The sequence below is a fragment of the Rhinoraja longicauda genome, chromosome 5 (genome assembly GCF_053455715.1).
Source record: "Rhinoraja longicauda isolate Sanriku21f chromosome 5, sRhiLon1.1, whole genome shotgun sequence".
Classification (NCBI taxonomy): domain Eukaryota; kingdom Metazoa; phylum Chordata; class Chondrichthyes; order Rajiformes; family Arhynchobatidae; genus Rhinoraja; species Rhinoraja longicauda.
In genome coordinates this window covers 762,392-777,892 of record NC_135957.1, presented here as the reverse complement: position 1 = coordinate 777,892, position 15,501 = coordinate 762,392, and the positions used below count along the sequence as shown (strand labels likewise).

At 46.2% G+C, this 15,501-nt stretch overlaps 1 protein-coding gene across 2 annotated transcripts in view; it reads left to right on the top strand.

Annotated features, from left to right (window-relative positions):
- Window positions 1–15,501, top strand: part of kif6 (kinesin family member 6) — a 466,382-nt gene that overhangs the window by 169,420 nt on the left and 281,461 nt on the right. For both annotated transcript variants that reach the window (XM_078398770.1, XM_078398768.1), the window contains exon 10: window positions 13,682–13,785. In XM_078398770.1, the coding sequence (XP_078254896.1) occupies window positions 13,682–13,785 (104 nt within the window). The remainder of the gene's footprint in view (window positions 1–13,681; window positions 13,786–15,501) is intronic.

The following is a 15,501-nucleotide window of genomic DNA, read 5'->3' as shown; positions in this document are numbered from 1 at the left end:
TGATGTTTCGGGTCGAGACCCTTCTTCAGACTGGTTAGGGATAAAGGAGACGAGAGATGTAGACGGTGATGTGCAGAGATAAAGAACAATGAATGAAAGATATGCAAAAAAGTAATGATAATAAAGGAAACGGGCCGTTGTTAGCTGTTTGTAGGGTGAAAATGAAAAGCTGGTGCACCTTGGGTGGGGGAGGGATGGAGAGAGAGGGAATGCCGGGGCTGCCTGAAGTGAGAGAAATCAATATTCATACCACTGGGGTGTAAGCTGCCCAAGCGAAATATGAGATGCTGTTCCTCCAATTTGCATTTAGCCTCACTCTGAAAATGGAGTAGACCCAGGACAGAAAGATCGATGTGGGAATGGGAAGGAGAATTAAAGTGTCCAGCAACCGGGAGATCAGGTTGGTTCTCGCAGGGCTGAGCGAAGGTATTCCACGAAACGATCGCCCAGTCTGCGTTTGGTCTCGCCGATGTACAAGAGTCCACATCTTGATCAACGGATACAGTAGATGAGGTTGGAGGAGGTGCAAGTGAACCTCTGCCTCACCTGAAAGGACTGTCGGGGTCCCTGGACAGAGTTGAGGGAGGAGGTATAGCGACAGGTGTTGCACCTTCTGCGGTTGCAGAAGATGGTACCTGGGGAGGGGGTGGTTTGGGTGGAAAGGGATGAGTTATCCAGGGAGTTGCGGGGGGAACGGTCTCTGCGGAAGGTGGAAAGAAGTGAAGATGGGAAAATATGACTCGTGTTGGGATCCCGTTGGAGGTGGCAGAAATTTAAGAGGATTATGTGTTGTATGCGATGGCTGATGGGGTGGAAGGCAAGGACTAGGGGGACTCTGTCTCTGTTGCGACTAGGGGGAGGAGGAGCAAGGGCGGAGCTGCGGAGTACCGAGGAGACACGAGTGAGGGCCTCATCTATGATGGGAGAGGGGAACCCCCGTTCCCTAAAGAATGAGGACATCTCAGATGTTCTAGTATGGAACACCTCATCTTGGGCGCAGATGCGGCGTAGACGGAGGAGTTGAGAGTAGGGGATGGACTTATTCTAGTTGAGAGTATACTAGTTATATTTTCTTATACTAGTTGAGAGTAGGGGATGGACTCTTTGCAGGAGCAGGGTGGGAAGAAGTGTAGTCGAGATAGTTGTGGGAGAGGAGGTAGCTGAGGCAGGGACTATCCCAACAGTTAGACAGATGTATGGATAAGACAGGTTTGGATGGATATGGACCAAATGCAGGCAGGTGGGACTAATAGTTCAGGTGGAAAATGCACCGTAATGCATGTTGGCTGGTGTGAACAAGTTGGGCTGATGGGCCTGTTTCCACACTGTATCACTATATGCCTCTATGTCTCCATGACAAATGCCTGTAAACTGCAAGCCATTTGAACCAAGAAGACCAGCAGACATGTGGTTTTGTTCAGTCTAGTAGTTCCGTCCTTAAAGGAGCATAAGCAAAACACAAAGTGCTGGAGGAACCCAGCGGGTCAGGCAGCATCCGCGGAGGGAAATGGACTGGTTGGTCCAATTTCTTGTCGGGTTCCTTCTTCAGGCCACCGAGTTCCTCCAGCACTTTGTATCTTGCTCAAGATTTCAGCATCTGCAGTTCCTTGCGTCTCCCCAAAAAGAAATCAGTTCTGCTGCAGCTGAATAATACTAACAGCAGTGTAATGCTCTTATGTTTCTGGTCTGACTTTCAAATAGATGTGGAAGATAGGTAGAGGTGGTAGATGGTTGTTAAGGAACAGTTTTGGTCCCCTAATCTGAGGAAAGATATTCTAGCCTTAGAGGGAGTACAGAGAAGGTTCACCAGATTGATCCCTGGGATGGCAGGACTTTCATATGAAGAAAGACTGGATAGACTAGGCTTATACTCGCTGGAATTTAGAAGACTGAGGGGGGATCTTATAGAAACATATAAAATTCTTAAGGGGTTGGAGAGGCTAGATGCGGGAAGATTGTTCCCGATGTTGGGGAAGTCCAGAACTAGGGGTCACAGCTTAAGGATAAGTGGGAAGTCTTTTAGGACTGAGATGAGAAAACATTTCTTCACACAGAGAGTGGTGAATCTGTGGAATTCTCTGCCACAGAAGGTAGTTGAGGCCAGTTCATTGGCTATATTTAAGAGGGAGTTAGATGTGACCCTTGTGGCTAAGGGGATCAGGGGGTATGGAGAGAAGGCAGGTACGGGTTACTGAGCTGGATGATCAGCCATGATCATATTGAATGGCGGTACAGGCTCGAAGGGCCGAATGGCCTACTCCTGCACCTATTTTCTATGTTTCTATGTTTCTAATCCAGGGGTTTGAAAAAGGATTGAGAGTGATGTTCCAACCAAGGTATCTGGGAGGGATTCATTCAATAATCTATGTACTAAAAGTCTCGTTTGTTTGGTTGTTTGTTCCTGAACTACAGCCAAAACAGTACACGATAGTGCGACAATTTTAGGCTCACCTTACTCGTCGGAGGGGAAGGAGGGGGGGAGAGGGGGCATGGGAGGAGAGGGTGCTGCACCAATGCAGGAGAGGTTAGGGCCCAAAGGGTCCACTTGGTCTAGTAAGACATTAAAAACTTACTATTGGCAATGCTGATGTATTTTCGCAATGCAATTCGATCATTCTCGGTGAAAAATATGTAGATAGATATGAACATTGAACAGTACTGCACCAAAACAGGTCATTCGACCCACAATGTTGGTACCAAAATGATGCCAAGACCAACTCTTATCTGCCGGTACCTGATCCATATACCTCCATTCCCTGCACACCCATCTGCCTTTCCAAAAATGTCTTGAATGCCACCATTGTATCTGCCTCCACCACCACCTCTGGCAGCGCGTTCCCGTCACCCACCACCCTCTGTGTAAAAAACGTGCTCCATGCATCTCCTTTAAACTTTGCACATCACATCTAAAAGCTAAGCCTTGTAGTGTTTGATATTTCCATCTGGGAAAAAATGTTCTGGCTGTCTACCCTGGTCGGCACGGTGGCACAGCGGTGGTGTTACTGCCTTAAAGCAACGCCAGAGACCCGGGTTCAATCCCGACTGCGGGTGCTGTCTGTACAGAGTTTGTACGTTCTCCCCATGACTGCGTGGATTTTCTCCGAGATCTTCCACATCCTATACATAGTCCCCCCATTTCAGCGCACCACAATGTTTGGGACACATGGCTTCACAGGTGTTTGTAATTGCTCAGGTATGTTTAATTGCCCCCTTAATGCAGGCATAAGAGAGCTCTCAGCACCTAGTCTTTCCTACAGTCTTTCCAGCACCTTTGGAAACTTTTATTGCTGTTTATCAACATGAGGACCAAAGTTGTACCAATGAAAGCCAAAGAAGCCATTATGAGACTGAGAAACACGAATAAAACTGTTAGAGACATCAATCAAACCTTCTATTGCATCCGTTGCTCTAGATGTCAACTTCTGTATATTGGCGAAACCAAACGCAGGCTCGGCGATCGCTTCGCCCAACACCTTCGCTCAGTCCGCCTTAACCAACTTGATCTCCCGATGGCTGAGCACTTCAAGTCCCCCTCCCATTCCCAGTCTGACCTTTCTGTCATGGGCCTCCTCCAGTGCCAAAGTGAGGCCCACCGCAAATTGGAGGAACAGCATCTCATATTTCACCTGGGCAGCTTGCAGCCCAGTGGTATGAACATTGACTTCTCCAACTTTAGATAGTTCCTCTGTCCCTCTCTTCCCCTCCCTCTTCCCAGATCTCCCACTGTCTTCCTGTCTCCACCTATATCCTTCCTTTGTCTCGCCCCCCTGACATCAGTCTGAAGAAGAGTCTCGACCCAAAACGTCACCCATTCCTTCTCTCCTGAGATGCTGCCTGACCTGCTGAGTTACTCCAGCACTTTGTGAATAAATACCTTCGATTTGTACCAGCATCTGCATTTATTTTCTTACATTACTCAATCAAACCTTAGGCTTACCAAAATTAACTGTTTCTAACATCATTAAAAAGAAAGAGAGCACTGGTGAGCTTAGTAATTGCAAAGGGACTGGCAGGCCAAGGAAGACTTCCACAGCTGATGACAGAAGAATTCTCTCTATAATAAAGAAAAACCTCCAAACACCTGTCCGACAGATCAGAAACACTCTTCAGGAGTCAGGTGTGGATTTGTCAATGACCACTGTCCGCAGAAGATTTCATGAACAGAAATTCAGAGGCTACACTGCAAGATGCAAACCACTGGTTAGCCACAAAAATAGGATGGCCAGGTTACAGTTTGCCAAGAAGCACTTAAAAGAGGAATCACAATTCTGGAAATAGGTCTTGAGATGAAGATGAACTTATATCAGAGTGATGGCAAGAGCAAAGTATGGAGGAGAGAAGGAACTGCCCAAGATCCAAAGCATACCACCTCACCTGTGAAACATGGTGGTGGGGGTGTTATGGCCTGGGCATGTATGGTTGCTGAAGGTACTGACTCATGTATCTTCATTGATGATACAGCTGCTGATGATGGTAGCATAATGTATTCTGAAGTGTATAGACACATCCAATCTGCTTAAGTTCAAACAAATGCCTCAAAACTCATTGGCCGGCGGTTCATTCTACAGCAAGACAATGATCCCAGACATTCTGCTAAAACAACAAAGCTAAAAAACGGTTAATTCTTGAGTGGCCAAGTCAATCACCTGATCTGAACCAATTGAGCATGCCTTTTATATGCTGAAGAGAAAACTGAAGGGGACTAGCCCCCAAAACAAGCATAAGCTAAAGATGGCTGCAATACAGGCCTGGCAGAGCATCACCAGAGAAGACACCCAGCAACTGGTGATGTCCATGAATCGCAGACTTCAAGCAGTCATTGCATGCAAAGGATATGCAACAAAATACCAAACATGACTACTTTCATTTACATGGCATTGCTGTGTCCCAAACATTATGGTACCCTGAAATGGGGGGACTATGTATAAACACTGCTGTAATTTCTACATGGTGAAACCAAAATGTATAAAAATGGCCTTTATTAAAATCTGACAATGTGCACTTTAACCACATGTGATTTTTTTCTATTCCAAATCTCAAATTGTGGAGTACAGAGGCAAATAAATAAATGATGGGTCTTTGTCCCAAACATTATGGAGGGCACTGTACAGGTTTGTAGGTTAATTGGCTTGGTATTATTGTAAATTGTCCCTTGTGTGTGTAGGATAGTGCTAGCGTGCGAGGATCGCTGGTCGACACGGACTCGGTGGGCCGAAGGCCCTGTTTCCACGCTGTATCTCTAAACTAAACACAAAACCAAAACTAACCCAACCCATTTCCCAGCACACCACACATTTCCTCTCAATTTCTAATGTAGGACCATTTAGAAAAGACCTCAATTTTCGCTGGCTGTCTTCTTCATCTACCCCATTAAAATATTTCATGATATCTCGATAATTTGAACTTTCAAGAAAAAATATTGCATTTTTCTGCGTGCGAAACTGTTAATTGTTGTAAGGTATCTGTATCCAAAATGCTAGCCATAAGTACTGTATGACAATTCTAAACAAGTCTGAGAGCCTGTCAGGACCATGTTTATTATTCATGTTTCTGACAAGTTAAGTTTATTGTTTCAATAGATTGTCAAATAAAAAATTGGAATGCCGCAATGACATTGTTTACATTAAAGATTAGATGTAAAATTGTAAATGATCTAACATTAAACAAACCTGTAGTGCATGCTGAGGAGTTGAACTGTGTTGCACCTGCTCACTGTTGCATAAAGCACCGGGGTGCTATGCCTGGTGTCCGAACTGTGCACAAAGTAATACTTTGTTTTATATTTTGTTATTTCGGCATTTGGGCGTTCACGGTGGCGCAGCGGTAGAGTTGCTGCCTCACAGCGCCAGAGACCCGGGTTTGATCCTGACTGCCGGTGCTGTCTGTACAGAGTTTGTACGTTCTCCCCGTGGGTTTTATACAATAGACAATAGACAATAGGTGCAGGAGGAGGCCATTCGGCCCTTCGAGCCAGCACCGCCATTCAATGTGATCATGGCTGATCATTCTCAATCAGTACCCCGTTCCTGCCTTCTCCCCATACCCCCTGACTCCGCTATCCTTAAGAGCTCTATCTAGCTCTCTCTTGAATGCATTCAGAGAATTGGCCTCCACTGCCTTCTGAGGCAGAGAATTCCACAGATTCACAACTCTCGGACTGAAAAACGTTTTCCTCATCTCAGTTCTAAATGGCCTACCCCTTATTCTTAAATTGTGGCCCCTTGTTCTGGACTCCCCCAACATTGGGAACATGTTTCCTGCCTCTAACGTGTCCAACCCCTTAATAATCTTATACGTTTCGATAAGATGCCCTCTCATCCTTCTAAATTCCAGTGTATACAAGCCTAGTCGCTCCAGTCTTTCAACATACGACAGTCCCACCATTATGGAAATTAACCTAGTGTACCTATGCTGCACGCCCTCAATAGCAAGAATATCCTTGTGCTCCAGTTTCCTCCCACAATCCAAAGACATACGTGTTTGTAGGCTAATTAGCGGTGAAATTGTAAATTGGCCCCAGCGTGTGTAGGAAAGTGTTAATGTGTGGGAGTCGTTGGTTGGCGTGGACTCGGTGGGCGGATGGGCCTGTTTCCGCGCTGTATCTCTGAACTAAAATTTAAAATTTCCACGAACAATATGCGGACATTGCTGCCATCTACTTTACTTGGCTGCATGGAGTGTTGGCAGCTCAATGCCGAATCAACCTGCTTTACCTCTTACATCTATCTACCTGTCATTCTGGGAATGCATTCCTGCCTGTTTCTACATCGTACCTCTCATATAGCTTATGCAGTCCTGGTATTATTTTCCTTTGATCTCAACAGTTAAATGCAGAGGTACGATGTGGAAACAAGCCCATCAAGCCCATGAGGGGTGGGACGGTGGCACAGAGGTAGAATTGCTGCCTTACAATGCCTGAGACCTGGGTTCCATCACGAGAGAGTTTTGAAGAGTTTTGAGTTTTCAAGAGAGTTAGATTTAGCTTTTAGGTCTAAGGGAATCAAGGGATATGGGGAAAAAGCCGGAACGGGGTACTGATTTTGGATGATCAGCCATGATCATATTGAATGGCAGTGCTGGCTCGAAGGGCCGAATGGCCTACTCCTGCACCTATTTTCTATGTTTCTATGATCCTGACTACGGTGCTGTCTGTATGGAGTTTGTACGTTCTCCCTGTGACCGCCTGGGGTTTTTTGTTGGGTGCTCCGGTTTCCTCCCACACTCCAAAGACGTACAGGTTTGTAGGTTAATTGGCTTGGTAAAATTGTAAGTGTCCCTACTGTGTGTAGGATAGTGTTAGTGTGCGGGGATTGCTGGTCGGCTCAGACGCGGTAGGACGACGGGCCTATTTCTGCGCTGTATCTCTGAACTAAACTGAACTTATCCTACTGTAGTTTAAAACAACTTTTTTTCTCTCCAACGAAAGACACAAAGTGCTGCAGTAAGTAACTCAGCGGTTCAGGCAACTTCTGGAGAACATGAATAGGTGATGTTTCGGGTTGGGACCCTTCTTCACACTCTGAAGAAGGATGCCAGCACTAAACATCACCCATTCATGTTGTTCAGAGATGCTGCCTGACCCACTGAGTTTACTCCAGCATTTTGTATGTTATTTTTTGTAAACCAGCATCTGCAGTTCCTTGTTTCTACTCTCCTCTTTATTTCCCTCCTTATTGTTCTCAACTCTCCCCAAATTTAACCTCTTACCTGCACTCAAGGGTCAATTTACAAAGGTCAGTTAACCTGCCAACCTGCATGTCTTTGGGATGTGGGAGGAAACCGTTGCACCCCTGGAGAAACACACGCAGTCACAGGGAGAACGTGCGAACACCACACAGATAACACTTGAGGTCAGGATTGAACCCGGGTCTCTGGCGCTGTGAGACAACGGCTCTATAAACTGTGCCATTGTGCCGCCCTTTTCACTTCCTTAGACGGCACTAGATATAAAAGGGACATGAAAATAAAAGAACTAGGAGCTGGTGGATGCTACTCAGCCCCTTGAACATTGTGGGGGATCTATCTGAGCATGGGTCCCAACCCCCCCTTGCTACCTGATTCCTATGGCCATAGATTTCTCCAACAATCAGTCTACCTACTTCTTGAATATGTTTCATGGCCCTGCATCTAATTCTCACTGGACAACAATTTCGTACTGAGAGACGCTAATTGAAAGATTCAAGGTTGATCTGAGAACTGTTTTAAAAACTGCTTCATGGTTGATCAGCTGAACGCCAGGAAATAAAGGTGACACAAGGAACTGCTGACGCCAGTTTACAAAAACAGACACAAAGTGTTGGAGTAACTCAGTGGGTCAGGCAGCATCTCTGGAGAATATTGATGACGTTTCGGGTGGGATATGTTTTGTTGGGATATGGGCGAAACACGGGCGGGTGGGACTAGTGTGGATGGGGCATCTTGGTTGGCATGGGCAAGTTGGGCTGAACGACTTATTTCTGTGCTGTATGACTGTGACCCCCCATCTTTAGACTCATCCATCCATGTTCTCCAGAGATGCTGCCAGGAAGTAATATTTGATGTAGCAAAGAAGAATTACAACAATATGTTTTTCAAGTTGACTATCCATCTCTTAATGACCATGTATCATGAACTTTTGCTTTATTCATTTTATTTGTCTGAAGATTTTCCAAAAAATGTGCTTTATATAGGGTTTACTGAGATAATAAAGCATCTGGCAGGAATTGGTGAATTATTTGTAAACAGAATGAACTGATTTAATTTTATTCATTTTACAAGATGTGGGCGCCACTTATAAGGCTAGCTTTTACTGCCATTCCTGGCTTGGTCTGGCTTGGTCTGAAACATAGAAACATAGAAACATAGAAAATAGGTGCAGGAGTAGGCCATTCGGCCCTTCGAGCCTGCACCGCCATTCAATATGATCATGGCTGATCATCCAGCTCAGTAGCCTGTACCTGCCTTCTCTCCATACCCCCTGATCCCTTTAGCAAAAAAGGGAAGAAGGGTCTCGACCCAAAACGTCATTCATTCCTTCTCTCCAGAGATGCTGCCTGTCCCGCTGAGTTACTCCAGCATTTTGTGTCTATCTTTGGTCTTGAGAAAATGTCGGTGAACTGCCTTCTTGATTGTCTGCAATTCTTCAGATGACCAACCTTCCATCGTGATGTTTGCGCGTAGCTCCATGATTTAGACCCTACAACGAAGTCTAGACAACAATACATTTCCAACTCAGACTCGTGTCTGACTTGGAGGAGACCTTCTCAAGAGTCAAGAGTGTTTTACTGTCATATGTCCCAAACAGAACAATGAAATGTGTAGGAAGGAACTGCAGATGCTGGTCTACACTGAAGATAGACACAAACAAAATGCTGGAGTAACTCAGGCAGCATCTCTGGAGAAAAGGAATAGGTGATATTTTGGGTCTGAAGAAGGATCTCGAACATCACCTGAACTCATCCTACCGGAGATTTTTCATTTATCTTATCCATTTTTCCCCCACAAAATGATAATTTTGCTTTGTTAGTACGGGTGTCAGGGGTTACGGGACGAAGGCAGGAGAATGGGATTGAGTGGGAGAGATAGATCAGCCATGATTGAATGGCGGAGTAGACGATGGGCCAAATGGGCTTAGTCTGCTTCTAGAACTTATGGACATTTATCTCATTTTCTATTTCTAATGAAGGGTCTTCAATCTGAAAAGTTAACTCTGTTCCACTTTCCACAGATGCTGCCTGAACTGCAGGGTGTTTTCAACAGTTTCTGTTTCAGACTTACAGCATCTGCAATTTAAAAAATGTTGATATCGCGGTCATGCTGCCAACGTGGACTGTACAATGTTCTGAGGCTTTACAAATAGAATTAACGATCTCGCAATCTTTTTATTTAATTCCAGATTATTTTATTTACAATGGTCCACACTGCCATTACAGATCCCCACCTGTCAAAGGAGGAGTTTGCTCAAAATGGCAGCCAGCATGTTCCACACCACCCAGACCACACTCTTATATAGTCATAAAGTCAACGTGGAAATGGGCCCTTTGGTCCTCCTTGCCCACGCCAACCAGCATGTCCCATCTACACTAGTCCAGCCTGCTTACGTTTTCCCTCTTAACCTAGTCTATCCATGTCCCTGTCCAAATGTCTTTTAAATGTTGTTATAGTACCTGCCTCGACTACCTTCTAGAAACTTAGAAAATAGGTGCAGAAGGAGACCATTTGGCCCTTCGAGCCAGCACCGCCATTCGTTGTGATCATGGCTGATTATCCACAATCAGTAACCCGTGCCTGCCTTCTCCCCATATCCCTTGACTCCACTAGCCCCTAGAGCTCTATCTAACTCTCTTTTAAATTCATCCAGTGAATCAGCCTCCACTGCCCTCTGCGGCAGAGAATTCCACAAATTCACAACTCTCTGGGTTAAAAAGTTTCTTCTCACCTCAGTTTTAAATGGCCTCTTAGACTGTGTGGCCCCTGGTTCTGGACTCCCCCAACATTGGGAACATTTTTCTTGCATCGAGCTTGTCCAGTCGTTTAATAATTTTATACGTCTCTATAAGATCCCCTCTCATCCTTCTAAACTCCAGTGAATGCAAGGCCAGTCTTTCCAATCTTTCCTCATATGACAGTCCCTCCTCTGGCAGCTCGTTCCATATACCCAACACCCTTTGTGTTGCGCAGGCCCTCGAGTCCTGGAAATATCCTCGTAAATCTTCTCTGCACCCTTTCCAGCTTAACCACAGCTTTCCTATAACGGGGTGACCAAAACGTTTCATTTCATTCCTACCATCGGGATGAAAACGTTATCACCAAGTTCATGAACCATCTTCCCAACAACCATCAGGATCTTGAACACCTTGCAACACGAACCTCAACCATGAATTATATCGACTGGCTTGAGTTGCACTGAGAACATTGTGTATATGTACACTAGTGTTGGGGTTATTAATTTATTGAATTTCTGTTTGTTATTCACCGATCAGCCAAAATATTGTGACCTGTTGAGCCAAAACATTATGACCACCTGCCTAATATGCTGTTGGTCCTCTGTGTGCAGCCCCATACGCAGCAGGGTGCGATGCACTGTGTATTGTGACACATTCCTCCCATGACCACCATGATAGCCTTCGTTGCCCTCGCGCATCGATGAGCCTTGGGCGCCCAACACCCTGTCTCTGGTTTGTGGTTTGTCCCTCCTTGGACCACTGTCGGTAGGTACTCACCACTGCTGACCGGGAGCACCCCACAAGCCTTGCCGTTTCAGAGATGCTCTGACCCAGTCGTCTGCCCATTACAATTTGGCCCTTGTCAAAGTCGCTCAGGTCTTTACTCCTGCCTATTTCTCCTGCACGCAACACATCAACTTCAAGAACTGACTGTTAACTTGCTGCCCAATATATCCCACCCCTTGACAGGTGCTTTGGAACAAGATAATCAATGTTATTCACTTTGCCTGTCAGTGGTCATAATATTTTGGCTGATCGGTGTTTTTTAGTTTCGTTTAGTGATACAGCACGGAAACAGGCCTTTCGGCCCACCGATTCCGTACCGACCAGTGATTGCAGCACATGAACACGATCCTACACCAGGGACAATTTTTTAACATATACCACCAAGCCAATTAACCGACATGTATATCTTTGGCATGTGGGGAGAAACCTAAGTTCTCGGAGCGAACCCACGCGGTCGCGGGGAGAACGTACACACTCCGTATGGACAGCACCCGTAGCCAGGATCGAACCTGGGTCTCTGGCGCTGCAAGCGCTGTAAGGCAGCAACTCTACCGCTGTGCCACCGTGCCGCCCCTATGTTATCAATGTCTAACTATGTTATCAGTGTGCATTTGTTTATAGCCCTGTTATGCTGCTGCAAGTATGAATGTCATTGTCTCGTGTTGGTACATATGACAATTAAATACTTTGGGCTCTCCAGCTGAACTTCCACTGCAGCTTACAGGAATGTTCACTGGTCTGAAATGTTAAACACTGTCTCTCCACAGATGCTGTTTGATGCAATGACTTTTTTCCCCAGTATTTTTGTTTTTATTTCACAATATTTAGTTGTTTTTTAACTGTAATCTAACATGCATTTTGTGAACCCATTATGGCGTCTTTCAAGTCTTTGGAGATTGCTTTAATGTGGAACAGAATGATCTGACCTGCATTTGATCCCCCTGGGCTTACAGGCAGCCTTTGCTCGAAACTAGTTGTGAATTTAATTTCCAATCCAGCGCATGCACTGGCATCTGTTGTTCGTTAGAGTTAGCAGGAGAAGTGCAGCAGGCTTTGTCGTAGCCTGATGTGAGGCTCTTGACTTTCCACCCTCGATCTGGACCAGTTTCCTTACCACTGTGCAGTCAGGCCAGTTTTCCTTCTGTAAACGATTCGCAGCAGATATCACGGAATCAAGTCTACAAAAAGGCTCAACTCACACACAGTGGCCGTGGCGCATAGCGACGTTACTGCTCGAGCTGCTCCAGGCTGCTCTCTGCATGCACTTTGTATGTTCTCCCCGTGACCTTAGTTTTTTGAGTTTAGTTTAGCTGAGAGATACAGGGCGCAAACAGGCCCTTCGGCCCACCGAATCCGCGCCGACCAGCGATCCCCGCACACTAGCACTATTCCACTCACGCTAGGGACAATTTACAATTTTACCAAAGCCAATTAACCTGCAAACCTGCACTTCTTTGGAGTGTGAGGGGAAACCGGAGCACCCGGAGGAAGACCCACGCAGGTCACGGGGAGAACGTACACACTCCGTGCAGCCAGCACCCGCGGTCAGGATCGAACTCGGGTCCCTGGCGCTGTGATGCAGCAACTCTACCGCTGTGCCGCCCTGCCTCTCCCGGGACCTCTCCTGGGTTTCGTCCGGGTGCTCCGGTTTCCTCCCACATCCCAAAGACGTGCGGGTTGGTAAGTTAACCGGCCCTCTGTAATTTCCCCTCTGGTGTGCAGGGAGTGGAAGAGAAAGTGGGATAACATAGAATGAGTGCAAACGGGTGATGGCTGGTCGGCGTGGACTCGAAGGGGGGGGGGGAGCTGAAGGGCCTGTTTCCATTCTGTACCTCTAAACTAAACTAAACAGAATCAAGGGATGTGGGGAAAAAGCAGGAACGCGGGGTACTGATTTTGGATGAGCACCCATGATGATATTGAATGGCGGTGCTGGCTCGAAGGGCCGAATGGCCTACTCCTACACCTATTTTCTCTGTGTCTATGTTTCTAAAACTAGGCGCAAAGAAAGACTTTGCCTTATTAACGGGGTGCAGGGGCAAGGGGCAAAGTGAGTTGAGTCACAGTACCCCACTGCGGGCTAATGCATCACTGTGTGTGTCTGTTAAACGAGGTCTGACAGATGAACACAATCTTTTTAGCAGCCCGGTTTACGTTTAGTTAATAGGAATTGACTGTACCCATGGGCCCTCCATTCAAGGAATGTAGCTGTCTTGGAAACCAGAAGGAAACTAGTGATTTATGATTTTGAACAAGATTTTCATCGTGTATATTTTTTACAACTTCAAAATTGATTTATTTTGGGAACAGCAATAGTCGTTTTTATATAAAATATCATTGTAATTTATCTCTGAGCTAATGAAGCCAAAAGCTGGCTCAATGAAGAGAGAACTAAAAAAAAAAAAACATTTGCATCAGGAAACTAACTCCAGCTGTGCTTTTCTCCCCTGTTTTTGTGGTGGCGTTTGTAGGTAACTCTCCGCTTAAAGAAAGAAATCCAGCAGCTAAAGGATGAGCTGGCCATGGTCACTGGACAGACAAGGACTGACAAACTCTCGGAAGAAGAAAAACAGAAGTACCTTTTACTTTTTCTTTTAGCTTTGTTAACAGCGCAAACTAAAGCTTTAGAAATTCCAAAATGAATGGATTTCTCTGCTTTGCTCGGGCCATGTGAGAGACATGTCACCAAATAAAAGTCATGAAGATTCCTTCTGCTAGCTGGTGATGCCTCAGGGCACCTGAGACCCCGGGTTCGATCCTGACCTCGGGCGCTGTCTGTGTGTGACGTTCCTACGTTCTCCCTGTGACTGCGTGGGTTTCCTCCAGGTCGGGTTGCCAACTATCTCACTCCCTAATATGGGACAAGGTGACGTCACCGCCCCGCTCCCCACGTGACCACACGCAGCCAACGGCCACGTGCTCCCGCTCCACCAATGGCGGCCGCCAGGGCCGGAACGGGGGTTGCAACGCAACCTCCATTAGGCAGCACCCGGGCTTCCGGATCTACACTGTCCGGAGCTAAAATGTCGGAAACCTAGAGTGTCGGGACCTAAACTGTCGGGACCTACAGCGTCGGGGCCTACAGTGTCGGGGCCTACAGCCTCTGTGCCTACAACGACCCCCCGGGCCTAATACGGGACAAGGGCAGTCCCATACGGGACAAACCAATTTAGCCCAAAATACGGGATGTCCTGGCTAATACGGGACAGTTGGCAAACCTACCTCCAGGGGATTCAGTTTCCTCCCACATCCCGAAGACATGTGTGTTTTGAGATTAATTGGACCTCGGTAAATTGCCCCTGGAGTGTCAGGACTAGATGTGAAACTGGGATAACGTAGAACTAGTGCGGACGGGCGACGGCTGTCGACATGGACAGTGGGCCGAAGGGCCTTTTTCCGCGCTGTATCTTTCACTCGTTCAATCATTACAGTATGTAGAAAGGAACTGCAGTTGCTTGTTTAGACCGAACAGATTACTCAGTTAAAGTAATCTCAAAGCACAATTTCTAATAATGAGATAAACACCCCTATGTTTTTATATTCTGATATATTTTACGGACTTGTGTCCATAGAAAAACGGCTTCTTAACGGCTTCTTAGTTTTAAGGAAAAACTTTTTCAGTCAGAGAGTTGTGAATCTGTGGAATTCTCTGCCTCAGAAGGCAGTGGAGGACAATTCTCTGAATGCATTCAAGAGAGAGCTAGATAGAGCTCCTAAGGATAGCGGAGTCAGGGGGTACGGGGAGAGGGCAGGAACGGGGTACTGATTGAGAATGATCAGCCATGATCACATTGAATGGTGGTGTTGGCTCGAAGGGCCGAATGGCCTCCTCCTGCACCTATTGTCTATTGTCTATTAAAATAGATTCCAGTGTTGTGGCAAAACACAAGGCTGAAAACACAGGAGAAGCATAGAATTATGAATTTAGAATGTTATCAATTGAAGGAGTACATTCATCATTTTCTATGTGACCCTTTATCATAACAAGCGATTTAAGGTCAGAAGGAACAGGAGTAGAATTAGGCCATTCGGCCCATCAAGTCTGCTCCACCATTCAATCATGGCTGATCGATCTCTCCCTCCTAACCCCAATTCTCCTGCCTTCTCCCCATAACCCTTGACACCCGTACTAATCACGAAACTCCCCAACTTCCTCCTTCTTCCCCGTGACACCCCCAAACCTCACTGCGCACCCGTTTCTCCAAAATATCTCCACCCCCTGTTCCCCTGCTCTTTTGTATTCCTTCATATATTCCCATGCACAAGTCTCTCATTTCCCTTTTATTCCTCC